Source organism: Sycon ciliatum, chromosome 1 (genome assembly GCF_964019385.1).
Source record: "Sycon ciliatum chromosome 1, ocSycCili1.1, whole genome shotgun sequence".
Classification (NCBI taxonomy): Eukaryota; Metazoa; Porifera; class Calcarea; order Leucosolenida; family Sycettidae; genus Sycon; species Sycon ciliatum.
The window spans coordinates 38,542,039-38,563,116 of record NC_088643.1 but is presented as its reverse complement, the minus strand read 5'-3'; the positions used below and the strand labels follow the sequence as shown (position 1 = coordinate 38,563,116).

The 21,078-nt window shown below is 45.9% G+C and overlaps 1 protein-coding gene across 2 annotated transcripts; it reads right to left on the bottom strand.

Annotated features, from left to right (window-relative positions):
- Nucleotides 1-13: 13 nt before the first annotated feature.
- LOC135824562 (NADPH-dependent diflavin oxidoreductase 1-like) lies at nt 14-19,310 on the bottom strand. Of its 2 annotated transcripts, XM_065337298.1 has the most exons (18): nt 19,115-19,310; nt 17,150-17,227; nt 15,787-15,884; nt 15,100-15,198; nt 12,298-12,399; nt 11,357-11,523; nt 10,809-10,947; nt 9,584-9,720; nt 9,128-9,306; nt 8,375-8,422; nt 7,972-8,079; nt 7,206-7,277; nt 5,785-5,836; nt 5,037-5,117; nt 3,713-3,772; nt 3,213-3,331; nt 2,675-2,769; nt 14-646 (listed from the first exon to the last, which is right to left on the bottom strand). In XM_065337298.1, the coding sequence occupies exons 1-18, from the start codon at nt 19,244-19,246 to the stop codon at nt 502-504; spliced, it is 1,911 nt and encodes a 636-aa protein (XP_065193370.1). In that variant the 5' UTR covers nt 19,247-19,310; the 3' UTR covers nt 14-501. The 2 variants fall into 2 exon arrangements, with proteins under 2 accessions (XP_065193370.1, XP_065193377.1); XM_065337305.1 differs by lacking the exons at nt 14-646; nt 2,675-2,769 and having other exon boundaries at nt 3,213-3,296.
- Between the last annotated feature and the right edge of the window lie 1,768 nt (nt 19,311-21,078).

Here is a 21,078-nt window from a genome sequence, read left to right as displayed (position 1 = left end):
ATCCGCAAGGTACTCAGCATACAGCGTTTACAAACATTGCAGTTCACCTACTTGCAGCTCTAAGCTATGCCTTAAAAGTATGTCAAGTTGCATGGTCATGGGGCTGTACATGTCTCGACGCCAGTGATATACCGGCACTACACGTAACAGGCATTCTGAACCTAAGCCAAGTTTGGCCGACGATAAATAATGAGAATTCCAATGCGAATGAGAACAGCCTACTAGCAGAGCAGCGCGCCATGAAATTATAATTTAGCCGTGCATAGCATGAGAAAAATTCTGCCAGCACGCGCCAGGTCCAGCCTGGCAGCAATGTACTGATAACCACGAGTGTTCTTCCACTGCCTACTGATAAGGACAGTCATGAAGCAACACGCGCTGCAATCCTAAAGATGGGAGAGCACATCACCAAAAATCCTATGTGTGCAAATAAAGTGACCAGTTGGTCCTACCAATAACACCATAAACAACAGCAGACTTCTGAAGCATTGCCAGCAAAAATCAAGACCAAGTATCCATCTGCAGTCGCCGCGTCTTCTCCAGTGCCTTCATGAATTCGGAAACTTGGCTTGATGTGAGCTTGCCATGATCACTGGCGATCTTCTTGATGGTGTCCAGCACATCCGTTGGCATCTGTTTTGAATTTCTATGACAGCAAGATGTTTCACAGTAAACAGCAGCACATCAATGAACAAGCAACAGTACCTTCCTTGCCCCCCCCCCCCCCCTACATAATATTATCATAATTATAGCATGATTCAGTTTGAAGGAGTGAAGCGGACGCAAGGCAATCCACCGGAATAATGCGACTGCATTTCCCCTAAACTAGTATTTTTCGGTGTTGTGTTTTTAGGGGCCGTCCAAGGTTACCAATAATATTTTCAAAACGAAAAGTTTTCGTTTGGGGGTGGGTGGGTTTGATGGAGATTCGTTTTGAAAATAATAATCATTACCGTACTGGCAATATTATGTTGCCGCGTAACGCAGGGGGGGGGGGGGGGGGTGCGGCGTAACGCGCGACCAGGCTAGTGCGACAAATTTTCGTTGCGTTCGTAACGCGCGTCCGGCGGGGTGCGGCGATCTTTTCATTGCAAAAAAGGCTGAAAACTGTGAAAGCACGTGTACCGCGTGGTGAAAAGTTCAAAACTGGACGCAGCAGGAAGTCCTGCAATAGCAAAAAAAGGACTGCGGCAATATAGAAACCTGTGTAACGGCTCCTGTGCGACTTTGCATGTAACGCCCTGCGTGCGGTAAACATGTGCCAATGTAACGCGTCATGGCCTCACTGCGACCATATATATTGCCAGTACGGTATTATTGAATGCAGATGGAGAATACCCAGTTACTTCTGGGTTTCGAAAATTGACATCAATATTAAATTTTTATTGGAATTCGTTTTACCTGCAGAAAAGGTGGGTGGGTGGGTGGGGGCTGAAAAATACTAAACTTTTCGTTTTGTAAAAACAATCGGTAACCCCGGACGGCCCCTTATAGATGAAAAAAATGTCTTCGTCTTCGGTTGCATTAGGCATGCGCATGGCACCACGTGAACTTGCTCACAGTGCGTGAGTAGACAAATACTTGACTGTATCTATTCTCTGCTATGCCTCTCTCCAGAAGAGGCTGAAGAGGTCAGAGGAGGAACTAGGCTTCATACGAGCCCGTGCGAACACTCTTCCAAGAAGAGATGCCTCATCAGAAAATGAAGAATGACAGCGTGAATTTCCCTAAGTAGTGGTGTCTAACCACCTCAGCCACAAACATAGTGTTACTACTCACTGCTGGGCGGCACAAAGGTAAACTTCACTCATACAGTTTGTGTATCATACTTATATTGCTACACACTGACAGGAAAGCAATGCCACAGTTGATGAGCTATTCATGTAAGTGTTGATGGACATTGGACATCGGACATGGGCGAGAGCCTGTACACTCCGAGGGATACTCCCGTACTACGTAGTCTTGATCGCCACCATCCTCTTCAGGAGACGAGAGAAAAACTGTCACTGCAGTGCAGGTCTATTATGGACTTCGGTGCTACAGGCAGACCTCGCTTACCCGGTCCTCTTTCATCCGGATCCCTCGCCATCCGGAAGAAAATCGTCATTACCGATTTACAGCATATGACATGCATACATACAGTATGTGTGTTCGATTATCCAGTTCCCTCGCCTATCCGGATAATTTGTTGAAAACGGATGTGTGCGGTTAAAAGCGAGGTCTGACTGTACTTAGAGAACCACTGGTAATATAGTGTACTGATGTACATGTAGTGTGTAGACTGGCTCAAGACCGTAGTCACAATTGTACTGCGCAACTACGGAACGGGGCAAGGCTTCAGAGCATCCAGGCCCGGCATACATGTACGGGCAAGTAAGTAGCGCGCTTCTCGAAGACAGACAAACACTCGTACAACAACAACAACAACACACACACACACACACACACACAGAAAGGGTGCAGAGAAAGCAAGAAGAAGAGGTGCAGACGGACAGACAGACAGGCTGACCACTGACCAGTGTATAGAGAAGAAGAGATACAGATGGACAGGCTGATAGGCTGACCAGTGTATAGAGTACAGAGTAAGAAGTAGAGATGCAGACGGACAGACAGGCTGACCAGTGTATAGAGTACAGAGCACACAAGTACAAGAACACAGTCATGCATGTATTACCCTGCAATGTACACATAGGCTTGATCTTGGCTCAGTAGCTTCCAGACAAGTTGTGCGTTCTCCAGAAGACGATGCTGCACGTATACCTTTGATGGCTGCAACACAAGCGAAAGGAAACACCAAAACTAATCCGAAAGCACAACATAGCATGTGATGGGTACTTCAAGTACATACAAGTACATACAAGTACATACAAGTACATACAAGTACACATGAAGGAGGAACACAGCCCGGCACAAACCTTCATGCTCCCAAACCTTCATGCTCCCAAACCTTCATGCTCCCAAACCTTCATGCCCCTGCACTAGAAACTATAACAGAGAGAGTGGTAGAGTGATTCGATAGTAGAGAGGTTAAGCTGCACGCTATTTTTTCGTGACGCGAAAGCTCCGCGCTCGTTATTTGGCTCGCGAGACCTGCATCTCACGTCAAAATTAGGCATGTTACGCCAATCGATGATCCATTTTAATAACTGAAAAACTTCCCAGTACAAATAGCTGCGGACACCACATGATTATTAAATTTTAGCTCCACTGACCTGATCACGGGAAAATGCCGGGATAAATTGAATGGTGCCATTCTCCTGTAGACTGTGCCAGTCGTCTTTGAAAAAGAAATCACTCTGTTGAGAACGACATCCAAAGAACACCACACAGTCTAGCAGTACACATGTACAAACACACATGCACAAACACACATTCACAAACAGTGTCAAACACGCATGCATACAACATAACTGTTACATGCACACTAAACGGTACGCATACATATGCACATGCACACACATGCACACACACACACACAAGGCCACACAAACACAGACACACCATACGCACACAACAGCACACAACAGCACGTGACAGAGATGAGCAGGGTGTTATAGCAGGGCTGGTCCACTGGGTTCGCAAACCATCGGCTGATATTTTTTTAGGGATGCGACAATTACAGTGTGAAGCTCACATGTGCAAGTCCCCCCCCCCCCACACACAGGCATGCTGTAAAAAAAAAAAAGGAGAGCAACAATGGAAAGTGACTTACTGTTTAGTTTGTTCATGCTTCGAAACTGTGATATACACCGAAACGGAGCACAGCCAGTACCTACGCACACATGCATACATACATGCATGCACACACATGCACACACATGCACACACACACACGCGCACATGCATGCAAACAGACAAGCGTAATTACCACCTACTCTACGCCCATTCAGACGATTGCAGGCGATGGGTGTTCAGAGCGCAGTACCTACTCCAAATGAAAATACATGTACCACCGAGTCCACAATGTCAAAACATCAAAATGTCTGCCTGCACCAATCACAAAACAAGTTCCATGCTTCCTGTGCTTCACACTCCAATACGGCGGGGCTGACGAACGGACGGCTGGATGAAGTTGCACCACACTCCAATATGGCATCCCACTACACTGTGTATGAGGAGGGGGCTCGGGACGGACCAGCTCTCTACTCTAACAAAGGTGATTTGATATGCTGTTGCCATTCAACATACAGTACAGTAACATTTTCCTAATCCGAACATCAACAAATCCGAACATCAACAAATCCGGGCATGACCATCTACTACGCACCTTTCTCACCCCTATAGAATCACAAAATTGGTTTGTCAACAAAAACGTCCTCGAAAACTATCGCTTGGCATAAGAAGTGTTTGCCTGCATGCAATAAGTATGTACATGACATGTTGTATATTGTGAGTTACGAGCGATTCTTAGTGACGGGCAGTGCCTGGTCTTAACCAGCCCGGACAAAAAGTGGAGTTCTATTACACATGTACACTGTAGCTGCAGCAAGCGCATAATGAGACAGGGAATAATGAGACAGGGAATAAATTAATCGGTATCGCATTGCAGTTTGCTATGCAATTCTTCTGAGGTGCGAAGCAACTTCAGAAATATATCGCAGAAAAATGTGATGCATATTGATTGTTCACTGTACCCTATGATGCACAGTGTACATGCCGGGTGTGTCCTTAGGGATAAAATAGATGCGATGCACGTAACTTCGAAAGTGCTGAGCTATGTATCCTGACACCCGGCTGGGTTTGCAACTAAGGTGTTACAGTGTACTTGTGGTCTGAGCTTGTACTCTGATCAGCTCTCCAGAAGGACGGTTGTCGAGTGTTGAAGAAAATTGACATTTTGGAATTGCTATTCAAGTTTGATTTTCCGTAGCAAAATTGCTATGCAAAAGATTGAAAGTAAATTATTCCCTGTGAGATATTACACTAAGCTACTTGTGCCTGTACATCCAGTTCAAGGTTATAAAGCAGTACACGCCATGATAGACACCACTAGCCAGACACACAGTCTAGTGGATACAGCGGCCGAACATACTAACCTGGGCCCAGCATGATAAGCGGAGTCTCAGGTCTGGATGGCAGGCATATTGTACCCTTCTTCAACCATATAGGGACATGCACTGCACAAAACAAGAAAAAAGAAGAAGAAAAATGTCGAACAGGGGGAGAGAGAGAGAGAGAGAGAGAGAGAGAGAGAGAGAGAGAGAGTAATTGTGGCAGTTTGGTCACCATGGAGTGTTTCAAATCCACAACAATCTGACCCAGGATGTGAAATTGCGGAGAACCTTCTCTCAAGGCCCTAGAATGTTCCAGACTTTGATCTACATGTAGATCATTTTTTGGGAACTTTCTTCTCAGTACATCGTACCACCAGTCCCACTTTAGCCTATGCTTTCTCCTGACTAAGAACACTGAGAAGAAGAAGTAAGTCTGCATGCCTACTACTAGTACATCCAACACGGAGCTGCAGGGACACTAACATTGTTGGCTCAACAGTCAGTCAACATGCTACATGTACTTGGAAGTACCATGTCCAGGACCATGCAAAGGGCCATGTCCAGGACCATGCAAGGGGGGGGGGGGCATCAGTGTGTATGGAGGAACAACTACGAAGTACGAAGATGAGAATATGAAATGCAGGCACGATACAATTAGACGGCTACAAACAAAATCAGAGAGCTGCAGGAAAAATAGCATCATCACTTGCATCATCACTTGCAGCATCCATCACAAGAAGAGAAAAGCTACACATGCACACACGCACGCACACACACAAGTAGCTGTTACCTGGTTGGGCGCCTTTACAGTCAAACCTTGCAAGCCAGTTGGAGCAGAGACCCTTGCCAACACAAAATCAATACACATACAATGTTGTCGAGCATACCAGAAATCATGTAACCGGTATCGCATTGAAGATTGCGATGCATTTCTCCTATCTTCTATGGTGCAAAGGAACTTTAGAAAATTCAAATATGCAGCAGAAAACTGCGATGCACGCTGATTTTTCACTGTACCCGATGATACACAGTGCGAAAGCCAGGCGTGTCGCTCAGGCCTGATCTACTAGATACGCGACAGAGCTGTTCATCCTCGCAGCAGATTCCATGCAGGTCAGGATCACAGCCATCCACTTGCGGCCTGTGCCGCGTGCACTCTACTGCACACTGCACTCATGCACTCTACTCGGCACTGCCCACTGCCCATTGCCCATTGCACTCATGCACTGCTAGTACTGGAAGTGGAGAGCAGTGGAGTGCCCAGTTGCACTCAACAACACTAGCACTCTACATCAGGGCACACAGATAATCACGTATCGCAGCGCTTCGTAGGTCCAAGATCGCAGCATTTTTTTGATGACGCTTTATGTGCTTTCAATCGTCAAGATTTCTCCCCTTCTTCTTTGCAAGCTATTTCTTCTCTTGGCAACTGCTCATGTTTGTGTTGGCAGAAATATGTCAGGGAATCTGACAATCGTGGGTGAAGGAGGCACATAGCTTAAGCAAGTGGTTTCCATGGGATGATAATGGAGGCAAAGTTACGTCAATCTTTTGCTCTTTTTGTTGGAAACACGCTGATGGCTTGAAGGGCATTCAAAACTTTAACCCTGCGTTCGTCAATGGAGTTGTCGGCAGCGTCCTCCAGAAGGACAATGTAGTCAAGCTCAAACACAACAAATCGGACATGCATCGCAAAGCAGTGAGCATCAACAACTGCTACACAACATTCTCGCGTTGCAATTCAAGTTTGACTTTGCACAGATGTATAGAAAAAAGACTAAACTGCTCCCTGCATGGCAGGAAATGACACAAGTCAAATTTATTCTAGCAAGCTGCTAGGAGTCCGCACGCGTGTATGTATCCCTACACTGCACTTCTCTCTCCTACCTTGAAGTGCATGAACAGCAACCCTACCAGAAATAAAAACTTGAAAAGCCAATGTACCTTGAGCTACCCCCCAACCCCCTCCCGGATTATCGCTCGGTGGTAGTGGTCCGGCATATACAAAATGTATGGTGTAAAAATTACGAAAAATAGTACAACACGGAGTACATTGATATACTTCACATTCACTTAGCATCCCCTGAAGGTAAATGAAAGGGAAGGAGTAAATACTGAATGGGCAGCACCTCAGCAACCATGGCTCAAAATGTGAGGTCCCTGAAGTTTGGTCTGATCACTTAGCGCACAACAGTTAGACTATTTACTTACAACGCGTGGTTCCTGAAGCTTGGTCTGGTAGCGTACAACAGCTACAAGGATTTCTAACTCTCTTCTTGATTCCTGCCGGACGAACAAACATATCATTCAGGCAGGCCAGAACAGCCCAGTCAACAATACAGGACTCTGGAGGTTTTTGCTATACTTCTTCAATAAACAGGTTCACTGTGCAACGCTCAACACTGCTGTATTCAACACTGCTGTATTCAACACTGCTGTATTCAACACTGCTGTATTCAACACTGCTGTATTCAAGGAGGCAAATCGCCAGCAGTACTTTTAATATAATAGCCATGGGCGCAGATTTCAACAGTCAGCCTTGTGCTGCTATCGATGAGCTACTTGAAGTCCCCTCAGCTACGAATCAAGTACGACTACCAAGTACTGTGCAGCAGAGAGAGAGAACTGCAGTTAGTAGACCTGGTACTGTTAGTATAGCGAGTGGAGGAGGTGGAGCAGGTGCACTATCGCACTCAGTAGACTCAGTACAAGAGTGTAAGATGTGTTGAGCTACTAAAACCCAATATCTCAGCATTAACAAAAAGGACACCAATGTAGGTTGGGAATGACACTGGTATTGGGGAAATGACGGGGGAAAGGACAGAGATTGAGAGAGAGAGAGAGAGAGAGAGAGAGAGAGAGAGAGAGAGAGAGAGAGAGAGAGAGAGAGAGAGAGAGAGAGACGGTGAACTTTATGTAAGGATATGCAACCGGTTGATGACAACGTCAGATCTGAAATGTATCACAGATACAGTACCTGGTAGTAAGAAGCAATGCTGAAAGCACGAGGCTGGATAGCAGGCACCAGGTCAAAGAGGTAAGAGAGTGGAATGTTGGCGGCAGCACTAGGGAAATCTTCAAGAACCTGCAAAATAGAAGGCAAGGAGAAACAGACTGTTTCTTGAACACGGTGATACACACCTGAGCACATCCTCTCCCCAACACACAGACACAGACACAGACAGACACAGACAGACACACACACACAGACACCCCCCCCCCCCCCCCCCGCATGCATGCACACACAAACTTGCATGCACGCACACGCATGCATGCGCACACACACACGCACACAAACGCGCGCACACACGCATGCACGTATACATGCACCCCCCCCCCCCCCCCCCAACACACACGTGATGCAGCACACTGTCACTTACTTCCAGGATAGTTCGGCGTACTCTGTTACAGTAGGAGTAGCGATCCTCCTGCAATCAGCACACAATACAACACAATAGAAACGCATCAATTTGTCAATTTGCAACGTACATATACTGGGTATGTACACTGTATTAAAAATTACCGTAACTTCCATATCACAGCAACACAAATATGTTTGTATGTTTTTAAAACGTGCCAGACATGCCGGAAGTGCCTCACTCCAATAACAACCAGGGATGGGACAGGGATTATTGCAACACGAGAGGAAAGTACCAGCTAAATCTTTAGCTGGAAAGATTTAAAATTGTAGCCTTCTGGGTAACGGTTCAAACTAATTGGTTCAAAGACGTTGTGATATGTACTATTTCGTCAGATGTAAGCCTATCATTCATGCAACTTCACAACATTTCTTCATCACTGAGAGAAGGAACCAGACTAGGTCTAGTGAGAACCACATAGGTAGGCCCGTTGACTCGGTGAAGTAAAATAAAATAAAATGATTCACAGGAAGTGTGAGTTACGAAGTCTGAAGAAGATGCTGAGCAGTCTCTGCTGGGATGACGACTACAACATAGCTCAGTGGTTAGAGCATCGCTGGCTACAAGCGAGGGTCCCTGGTTCGAGTCCTGGTGGTGACAGTCCAAAAAAATTCTTCAGACTTTTCCCGTTTGTGTCTTTCCCTTAAACCAGTTAAGTAAAATAAAGACACCAACATATAAAGGAGCCACAATACACCCGCAAAACCCACTCACCTGGCCTTCCGCTGATGCAAACTCTTCTAAACGTTCTCGTTCCAGCGGGACAGTTGCAAAGAAAGACAGCAGCTTGAAGAAGTAGCGAGATGGTATGGCTTGAAAATCAAAATACTTGAGCGCCGCGGTCTCCAGCGAGCATGGTCTTGGGAGAATGCTTGTGGATGGTAGAACAAGATCTTGATCAAGCACAGGAACACACAACAACATAAGAGAATGCTTGTGGATGGCAGAACAAGATGCACTCCTGGTCTACACCACACAGAGCACATCGGAATAGGATGGCCAAACCAGTTACCTATGCACACCCTATACTTGTTGAGGTAACCAGTATAGACAGCACTCTGCTTTATATCAAAAGCGCACGCATGCACACACACGCACACACACGTACACACACACATACACACACACGTGACATGCACACACATCAGATACAAGCTTCAGTAACGTTACCTTCATCCGCTGCACACCGCAGATCAATCATAGAGGACGATAATGCCTGCGAGTGCTGACAAACAACTTTGAGGAAGCGCTGTGCTTGCGACTGATCATTGGAAGGCTGCATCATCACTACATCACCAGGTTGATAGCTACACATCACAACATGAAATACATGTACACGTACATCACCAAGTGATAACTGCATCATCACTACATAACCAGATTGATAGTCAGTAGCTACATGGTAACATGTACACATCACAACAATGAACATGGAATACAATGTACATGTTGGAAGACTGCATCCTCACAACATCATCGGCTATACAATCATGTGCATCTACACAAACTATTGCTATGCCCACCAAACAGAATCTGCAAAGTGTTGACTACCCATGCATATCCCTGGTACATGCTTGTATATTGTACTTTTTTGGGGGGAGAATCCCCGTTGCCTTTTGAAAAACTGACTATTGACCATGCGCACTGGTAGTGGTCAGTGGAGCCACTCTACAACAGATACTTCAGGGACATTGTTACGGACCATTCACAATGCAATCCTGACACCTTCCCAGCAGCTTTTCATCATGGGATTTGATCTACGTTGTGCACAATCTAGACCAAATCATGTATATGTACCGAAAAGCTGCCAGGACGTAGGACATGGTCTGGACGACATGCCAGTGGTCCATCAGGCTGGCTGCACACTACGTATAAATCCACGTTAACGTGACATTCTTGTACAGATCCCCCATAGAAAAGACGTACTTCAGGCCAGAAACGGCAAAAGTGCAATTCCAGCACCCAATGAACAGCACGTTTACATTATGTTTTAGTAGGTAGTGTGAAGTCGGCCTAAGGGCAGATGTACTGAATACAGTATGTGATCAGAAAATGAGTCCTGAATGTGAAGGTGTCCTTTGTTGAGAGATGTCCTGGTGTCCTTTGTTGAGAGGTGTCCTGGTGTCCTTCGTTGAGAGGTGTAGAATTAGTCTGGTCTTCATTTCAATTACCGGCACATGTGCTATGCATGTAAAATCAATGTCTTGGGTCATCACTCACTTGAGCAGGGAACAAAGATATAGAGATGTACCGAGAGAGAGAGAGAGAGAGAGAGAGAGAGGGGGGGGGGGGGGAGAGAGAGAGAGAGAGAGAGAGAGAGAGAGAGAGAGAGAGAGAGAGAGAGAGAGAGAGAGAGAGAGAGAGAGAGAGAGACAGACAGACAGAGACTACATACCGTACTTGTGCAGGATCAGCAGTAGATACGTCCAGTCGAACAAGGCGTACGTCTTGAAAGTGACCAGGGGAGGTGACACGCTCATTAGAAATGAGTCGTGCAAGGTATGGACATGACTGCTTGTAGTGCTTTGCTGATACTGGAAACACACACACATACACACACACTGTACGTGCTCGTCTTTGTTGAACATTGCTTCTGGTTTGTGTCAAAGCTAGCTGGCTTCGAGCAGCCAGCTACACGACTTGCAGTTAGAGCATTGGGACGTTGATGCTTTGAACCAATTCCAAAATGCTTTGCTATACAAATGTACTTCATTGTGATCGGTTCAGCCAGGCACTTAGAGTTGGAGCTCTGTTGACGAGACCTAAGAAGGTCGAAACAGTTAGCTGTCTGAAATTTGAGTACTCCTACAGCTAATAGAATGGGACATAGGAATTCATCATTATGTGGACAGGCTCAGGAAACGAGTCAACGATGACGGCAATGACAACTAGCCTGGATGACAGTGGGAATGGTGGGAGAAGCTAGTAACCAATTTGACTTACCGGAAGAGTTCGCCCCAGCAGCAACTGGTTGTGAGCTACAGGTTGATGCTGAGATTGCTGGTGATGATGGGTGAGCTGCAGGGCAACGTATTGGCACACCTCCAGCACCACAACTACCACTATCTCCTGGTGCCGGCAGTACTGTCACTGTGAAACGTGGAGCAGGACTGTTACCGTGCCACATACAAACACACACACACATACATACACACGCGCGCGCACGCACGCACACACACACACACACACACACACATGCACGCACACGCACACACACACACACACACACACACACACACACAAACACACACAAACACACACACATACACGCAAGCAAGGAAAACAACCCAGTGACCAACCATACCCAATGGATGATAAGCGACAATGAAAACTGAACATTGAGAAGGAATACCAGGCATTAAAGTAAAGACCACAACCAATGGGACTCGCTCTACATAGTGCAAAGCACACCGGGAAGAATGTTGGAATTTTCATCTGAGGGATGGTTGGTGAGAACACCTGTGCGTCGCTGGTGATGGCGAAACGCTATTCTGTGGCGCTGGCGCAAGTACACAGTTGGTGATGACAGTTGAGAATGTGTGGCTATACAAGTACTAGAAGTGCCAACAAGTGGCACAACATACTTCACATCAACTTGCTGTAGCCTATATCCCCCTGACCATCTTCGGAAAATTGTAGTCACGTTGCTGTCTGATGATCGGTAAAACTGTGAAACTCAGAGTTACAGCAGAAACGCTTTGATTCCTTCTTTCAAGTGTGCGTACTTCACAACCACGTATCCCAGATGAGTACCAGTACATGTGCCTTCTTTACAGTGTAGGCATTCACAGAACACACACACACACTAATACTAGTACCCTTTTTTTCTGCAGAGAACAAAACAACCACTGAACGCCAAGAGCAATGACTAGTGTCAAACATACCAGTCATTGTCACTCAGTATTTGGCATGATGGTGGTAGAGGAAACTGACGCAACAATAGCTCCCACAGCTGCCGAAGCCAAGGATCGATCGCTGCATCAGGTCTAAAGCAGCAAGCAATATACAAATTATTGGACCACATGATGTATCTACCATCACACGGGGGTTGAACAACAATGACAACAAAATGATCCGTATTACCATGCATAATCAAAGATATCCAGCGAATTTCGAAAATTCTAATTTCTTCTAACTTACGAAAACCTTCACGTCAGCCCATACAGCCGGTGTAGATAACTAGATTCACCGCAATAACTTATTCTCTTTGCCAAATAAAATAATTTTCGAAGGATTCGCAAACTCCAGTCCATTGCAGCCAATTATATATTACTTTACTTTGTCCGAACACTCACACGTGGTCTCTTTGCTACAAATGTCTCTCTAAGTTCCTCAAATTTGTCATAGTGAAGCAATGAAACTAAAGAGGAACAGCAAAGAAATGGAGTAGATATGGTGTGGGATGCAGTAGAAAAGTGATAAGAAGAGGAATGTGAGAAATGTACCAGGTTAGGTGTGAATGTGTGGAGAGTAGGAACGCTGGTGTGAGCTGAAAGAAAGGCAGGGGAGAAGTGGACAGCTGTGTCTGTGTGTGTGTGAATATGTTAGTGAGAAATAGGAATAGAATGATGTGGAGCTGAAGGCACATGTGTGAAGCCAAAGGTGAAGACAAATACTTGAAAACTCCAGTACAACCAACTAGCACACACATACATCAAACATTACTGTGTTATTGTGTGCAGCATGTGCAACATCACAGTCAACATCTATCACACCACCAACAACATATTGCTCACAATCCCAGAGCACTCTACAATTGTACAGCCACAGTCCCTGTTCACAGTAGGATGCCTATCATGAAATGGACATTGCTTCACGTCCACGGCGATTGACAAGGGACGACAACTTGGCGAGAATTGATGCATTGGTGAAGGGTTTAGAGCTCTCTCTTTCTCTCTCTCTCTCTTCTTTCTTGTGCACTCTCTCTCTCTCTCTCTTCTTTCTTGTGCACTCTCTCTCTCCCTCTGTCTGTCTCTTTGTCTCCTCTCTCTCTCTCTCCCTCTCTCTCTCTCTCTTTGTCTCCTCTCTCTCTCTCTCTCTCTCTCTCTCTCTCTCTCTCTCCCTCTCTCTCTCTCTCTCTCCCTCTCTTTCCGCCATTCCTCTCGCCCCCCCCCCCCGCCTCTCCCATGGTGCCTGCTGTGTACGCCGATCCCAAGACCCTTGGTCGGGGGAGTCCACTGCATCTCACCAGCGCAGCTCAAGTAGCGCCTACACACCCATTGTTGTCTTTTTTGTTTCGTCTTCGTTTTCTCTCCCCTTCTTCCGTAGGTATGTGAAATGTGATATATATAAAAAATAAATAAAAAAGGTGACAGCTTGCTGTGGGTGGCGTTGTGCATAGTGCTCTCCCCATGGTGTGCCTGGTGCTTGAACTTTGGCCATGGGTGTGCAAGCTGGTTGAAATAGTTGTCTTCACAGTTGGCTTCACAAGTATGCCTCCAGCTCCACATCATTCCATTTCTATTTCGCACTAACATATTAGCACGCACAAACACAGGTTTCCATTTCCCTCCCTCCCTTGCTCCTAGCACCTTTCACTAGCACTCTTACTCTCCACATATAAATACCTGATCTGGCACATGTCTCACTTTCCTCTTCATATCGCTTTTCTATTGCACCTCACGGCATATCAACTGAATTTCTTTCTTATTCATCTTTAGTTACAGTACACTGTTTCACCCTGCGGAGAGGCCATGTCGGATCATTGGGTGAATAATGAGAGAAGTTTGTGGCAAAGAGACCATGTGTGAGTGTTGGGACTAGTAAGTTAATTAAAGGTACTTCAAGAAGTAACCTCACATGCCCAGTGTCCGCGTAAGAATTTGAGAACAATCATGTTCATTCATGGTTTGAACAACTCTACATTGATGATATCACCATGCAACACACGTGCGCATGTATGCACGCCCGCCCGCCCGCACGCATGCAAGCCCGCATGCATGCACACGCGTGCATGCACGCACGCGCACACACTCATACACATACACATGCACGCACGCATGCACACACACACACACGCACACACACACACACGCACTTGTACTTATACTTGCTCACTGCCAAAACTGGTCACGTGGGTCTCCCCGGGAGAGGGGAGAGAGGAACTCAAAAGAAATCTTGGAAAGAGGACTCAACTGGCTATTGAACCGCCCAACGGCCGACACCCCCTGAAATCCCCAAACTATGGGTGGACTTGAAAATGATCCCACTTACGGGCTCACCACATCTCAGTAAGTGGGTGAGACAAGGTGCAAAAAAAGGATTGACGGCATCAGGGTATCCGTCCTGGGATCCAACTGCAGTTACCCCTGCCCCCAGTGAAGGTAATACTTGGTACTTGTGTGGGTGGCTAAATCAGAGTGGATCTGATATAAGTTTCACTAGCACCAGTGATTGATTACACAAGAGTTAATCTAGCCAGAAGCAGTCCATGGTCAACAGGTATGTATACTTCAAATAGAAAATATAAGAACCCTGCAACCAACAAAGGTGGCAGATACAACAACACACCTTCAAGCAGCCGAGCCTGTTGGCAACAGACCCAACACTATCTGGCATATGTGTACCCACCAACCGTACTAGCTGGCACACACACACACACACACACACACACACACACACACACACACACACACACACACACGTGACACGGACACACACACACACACACACACACATACACTTACCCCAGATCGTGCTGATCATCACCCAGAGCCAGCGGTGTCATCAACGAGGCTCCGAGCTGCTGAAGGCGCTTGTTTAACCTCTTGGCAACATAGTTAAATCTAATGGCAAAGCACCGAACAAAGCAAAGTAATAAATAATAATATTCGCGGGATCCGCGTCGGCATCGCTTGAATGTTCAGAAACACACAAACTAGCCTTCGCATCCGCAGGCCACCACTATGCCTGTTAACCTTAGTGGCGAATGCAGACCTCACAAGTGAGTCAGGGGAGAGGAGGTTAGTCTCTCAACCAATCGGGCGTGTAGCGGCCCATAACCCTGTAAACTGCATCCTTGTTATTCTCACTCCGAGCTGTGAGTACCCAGTTGACCGTGGGTGTCGGCGCAGTTCAACACGCGTAAAAAGTCTTTTTACACGCTCCCTGCTACCAGCGCGGGTCTTGAACTCGGGACCTCATGATTCGCAGGCAGGCCTGCAAACCAATCGGCCATATGCGTTGGCCAAAGCAAAGTGAGAAGAGAAATACAAAGCAAGGCATTGAAATGTTCACCTTTACGCAATTGAATAAATGCAGTACACACAGCAAGAGTGCACACGTTCCTTCTAAGAAAGATGCACAGCACAGTATAAGGTAGGACAAACAGCATGCAGCCGTCATGCAACTCATGAATGCCCATCGCCACTAACTTTGTATAAGATGAATCGCCAAGGCCAAGCAGGGCGAAATGTAGCTTGCACAGAGAAGCAGCCGGTAGATTCTTGCGCAAAAGAAATCTCCAGAATTGCTGAATGGAATGGAAGACACCAACACCAAGAATCCCTGACTAAAGCAAATGCACTACCAAGAGAAACATGCACAGGCTCACATATGCACACACGCATGCATACATGCACAGTTGCATGTGAGTGAATATCTTACACACACATGCATACATGCACAGTCACATGTGAGTGAATATCTTACAAGTGCACCAGCCCACTGTACCTGCACTTCACATACTAGAAACAAAGTTTGTGTTTCAAGTGGGATGTAGAGTTCTAAAGGAGTTCAGTATTTTCGAGCGGAAAGGCTGCAGTATACCAGGGGTATTTCTGTTTCAGATGCTTGTATAGTGCCCAGTGCACTGCGTAAGTTCTTTCGAAATGAGGGGAGGGGGTGAGCATTTTAAAATCCCTGTGTCGGGCAACACCAGAACCGGCAGAAGTCTGTAGGAAATTCTCGCTCAGGTTAGCACATCTACGTGCTTTGAAATGCATCATAAAAGGAAACATTCCGTTCAGAGCATGGCACATGTACTTTGGAAGTACAGTGCAGCTGAATGAAATCCGATCACGAGGGTCAAATTCTTTCATTCTTTTTCTTTCTCCCCTCTAGCTCTATTACCGCCATGGCTGGCTATCGCCCACATCACCATTTCATTGGCTAGTGCCACGTGATTGTGAATAAATAATAATAATAATAATAATAATAATAATAAATCTGCATGCGCCCTGCACCAGTGCAAAAGCTCAGTGCTCACAAGTCTGGGGCTGTACAGCACACCCGGCGTTACATAGACTCACGTGATCGGATCTCATTGAGGTGCAGTGTACAATGCAGTGCACATTTCAAAACAATAGGGCAGACCATGACAAAACACACAGAAAGCAAGCTAACATGCATGTAGCAGAGCTCCACACTACAAAATAACTGTGTTTATCACTTCACTTTGTATTGAGAAAATAGTACAAGATACACACGCACGCATGCACGCACACATGTACCAACTCAACAGCAAAGTCGGGGCTCAGGAACAGGAGAGTGAAAATCCAGAACAGTAAGGTCTAAAAATGACTGAGTACGAGGTCTTTTATTTCCTATACTGACCAAGTACGAAGTCAATATTAGATTTATCACGACTAGCCAAAGCCTGTGTTCAATCGCTAAAAAGGAGTCAAATATAAGCGGTCAATATAGCCCTAAGGAGTGAAATATGCAGGAATATTTGACTGCTTAGGTATGGCAAAAATCTATGGGAGTCAATACTAAGGGAGTGATAATAAGCGCTACCTGCATGTTATCCGGTTCATCTCCTTGTCCGGTTGTTGCGACTACAAACACAGCTAGTTCCTCATTGATAAGACTAGGCTGCAAGCAAAAACAGCAAACAAAATAATAGACACAATGTTGCTTCAAGACTGAAAACAGGGGCTTAGACCGACTGGTTCATGGCATACCCAGGAAACAGATACTTCTGCCAATTAGTTCCTGCAGAATGTTTTACTGAGGGCTGATGACAGCCACGTAGAGGCTAAATAGCCGGGAGCCACTTTGAATGCACAACGACTACGCCTCTGTGATACAGTCAGACCTCGTTTAATTTAACCGCACACACCAGTTTTCCACAAAAATATCCGGATAAGCGAGAGGGAACCGGATAACCGAACACCGGTTACGTTGGATGCACCACGTATGCTGTAAATCTGTAACCAGCTATTTTCTTCCGGATGGCGTGGGCTCCGGATAAAAGAGGACCGGATAAGCGAGGTCTGACTGTAGTTTTAATGATTTATAGAGCAACAACGCTCAACAAGTACCGTGAGGAAAGGACAGGTTACAGGTTAGTTAATAGTAAGGAGCTATGTGATACATGTACACAGGATGATCCTTGACGGCAGGTCAGAGTGCTCAATGAGAGTGCTGGCAGATCAGCAGAGCTCCAGAGCTTTGCACACAAACAAGTTTCCAGTGGAATGCGTCTCTAGTCTGAGTTTCTTGCTCTCCGCAATCATCAACAGACTTGAGCAAGAAACTCGGAGTAGAGACAAATTCCACTGGACCTTGCAGAAAAGAAAGAAGAAAAAAGCTTATCGTCTATAGCGCCACGCCCCTGACTCATCTCCTGCAGGTGAACAACAGTATATTGAACTGGAACCGTCTTTCTGACATTGCCGCTCGCAACTGACAATAGCGGCTGGCCATATATGCAGTTATATTGAGCCATGGTGTTCTTTTTGTGAATCGGAGCACTAAAGCACCTACCACTGTATCAGTCCTTGGAACTATCTGCAGGAGCTACTACATGCACATGTAGTTTGATCTTCGCAACAATATAACTCCTTTAGATATCCTGTATTCCTCTGCAATCCACTAGCTCTGTCTCTGTGTCTGTCACTGTCTTCTTTTCACACGCTGCACATATCTATGTTGATTCATAAAACAATCTTACGAGAGCAGTGACGAGTATCAATGTTGTAGACATGACCACACTTGTAGTACTGAACTAATCTTCTCGATCCTTAATACGGAACGTGAAAAACGATTCAGGAATTTGGAACGACACTCGAAACTCTACACATTGTTATGGCATGTCGTGATGTCTTTAATAATGATACTCTTTATTTCTCTCATGAAAGTATTGTCTCCACTCCGATTGTTCATGAAACACTTGAATTTCCATAACTACAAAATAGAATGTGCGCGCTTCAGACGGCAGTCACGATCCGTACGAGTCAATCAGGTGGCAGGAAATGCGACCTCCAACATGTACAAATAAATTGAACAACTATTAATGTTGGCATTCCTCCCTCGTTTTAGCCGTGTGTATGTGGTGTACAGTGCACCATACTGTGAATATACAAAATTTCGGCGCTGCAAAATTTCGGCACTTCACGATTTTTGACATTTCGGCGTGGGGTAGAGGGCATGGTATAGTGCGACAGATTCTGTGAAAAATTTCATCGGCGTTTTATTAAATTTAGGCGTTTTGGGTCGGTGCCGAATATAGCCGAAATTAAATAGCTGCCGAAAATTTGTGTATTTACAGTAGTTACTTGTAGTTCTCATTCTACTTTTGTCACTTAGAGGCAGCCAGATGCATGGTGGCATCGGGCTTTAGGGAAGTCGAATAGCATTTAAATATCCATACGACCAGTGGAGTGTAGCCTTTCCATTTCACTTCCACAGAACTACAAAGCCGTAAGGATTAGACATCGTAAGGATTAGACTTTTGCAATAATATTCCTATTTTCTTACCAGGTCGTACTCGTCCAATGAACGAAGATGCACTGAGAAGTGGCGCTGAATACCTTCCCTACGAACTCGCTCAGCTACTTCTCTCGCAGTACCCGTTTGGGAACCATACAATACAAGCAACCTTTTCCCCATGTTGGAAATAAATAAACATGTTCAATACTCAAAGCTTCAAACAAAAGTGCCACACTTTCTGTTGTTTGTGTTTGTAATTGTGTGAATTATTATTTTGAACAAACCACTACAACTCTGGATCACGGGGAATCCCCATGATCGCGGACTCAAGCGAGTCATGCACGAGTCGAGTACTCGAGGTCGATTATAGTACTTAGTAGTCATGTAGATCATCCAGTAGCTAGTACTACAACGAGGCCGAGTACGAGGCCGAGTACATCTACTACAGCGGTCCCTTTATACAATCCAGCACCATTTGTGCTAAAGAAATTCTGCTGGATTAGGGAGGGTGCTGGATTAGCAAATCTGATCTACTGTTGGAATGTGCATGAAGAGGGCATTTTGGCTAATGAAAATTGTGCTGGTTTATAGAGGGTGCTGGTTTATAAAGTACCGGGACGGCTGAACCACTATAATGATGTACCAAGAGTACTAGTATTAAAACAGGGGGGGGGGGGGGGGAGTAGGACGATTTATGAAATTAGGTACTCTTGGTACTAGTAGTAGTAGCCTCGAGTCGAGTCTTGCCAGAGTCCACCCAGATTACTGGTAGATCTACCAAGAGTAAAACCTCCCGCCGGTAGATCTACAATGTAACCCGCAAGAGTTCATAACCCAGCTGGGTGGACCGAACTTGGAAATGTTTATGGGCTCACCTCACCTCAGTACAGTAAGTGGGCGACGAAAACCGGGTGCAGAAAAAGGATTGACGGCATCAGGGTGTCCCGGGACCCAACTCAGTGCAATTCCCCTGCCCCCAGTGAAGGTAATACTTGCTACTAGTGTGAGTGGCTACGAAATCAGAGTTGACCTGATACTGTATAAGCTTCACTAGCACCATTGATTACACAAGATTTAATCTAGCCAGAAGCAGTCCATGGTTAAAGGGGAAGTTAAGGCAAAAAATAAAATTTCACCAGTTGTAGTCTTCGGGGTGCTGAGTCGAATGGTCTTGGTCCGAAAAAGCTGAGACGCTCCCTTCCTACTTGAATCCCAATCGAACTCGCGCACTTCCACCGAAACTGGGTGACTGCGCCCTACGAGATGGGGATTTGTATGCAAAATGTCACTAAAAGCGCCATTTCGTTCTTATAAAAGCACGGATGACCGCGATTGGCCCATATGTTGTAGTCTTTTGGACGCTGAGTCGACTGGTTTCGGTCCGAAAAGGCTGCGATGCAGCGTTCGCCCCTAATTCCCAATCGAACATGGTTGAACAAGCGGTCACGTGCTCCTGCGTACACCAGTCACCTGGTCACCGTGCCTGCAGGGTACAACTTACAGCCTGTTTTGACCTTTTTTGGGTGCAGTCCTGTCACTCGAGTTGAACCTTGGTGTGAAAGTTGTCGCCTGCTGGCGTGGTGACCAGGTGATTTGGGCACCCAGGAGCACGTGACCGCTTCTTCAACCATGTTCGATTGGGAATAAAGGAGGAACGCTGCATCGCAGCCTTTTCGGACCAAAACCAGTCGACTCAGCGTCCAAAAGACTACAACATATGGGCCAATCGCGGTCATCCGTGCTTTTATAAGAACGAAATGGCGCTTTTAGTGACATTTTGCATACAAATCCCCATCTCGTAGGGCGCAGTCACCCAGTTTCGGTGGAAGTGCGCGAGTTCGATTGGGATTCAAGTAGGAAGGGAGCGTCTCAGCTTTCTCGGACCAAGACCATTCGACTCAGCACCCCGAAGACTACAACTGGTGAAATTTTGATTTTTGCCTTAACTTCCCCTTTAACAGGTCACTTCAAATAGAAAGTATATGAACCCTCTGAAACCAACAACTTGAAGG

Bases quoted from the DNA above. Each gene is read 5' to 3' on its own strand.
- LOC135824562 (XM_065337298.1), bottom strand. From the start codon at position 19,246: ATGGGGAAAAGGTTGCTTGTATTGTATGGTTCCCAAACGGGTACTGCG. The intron at 3,332-3,712 runs GTAAGTCACTTT...GTGTACTGCTAG, and splicing joins AAGCATGAACAAACTAAACA to ACTGTGTGGTGTTCTTTGGA. The intron at 2,770-3,212 runs GTCAGTGGAGCT...CTTGTGTTGCAG, and splicing joins CGGCATTTTCCCGTGATCAG to CCATCAAAGGTATACGTGCA.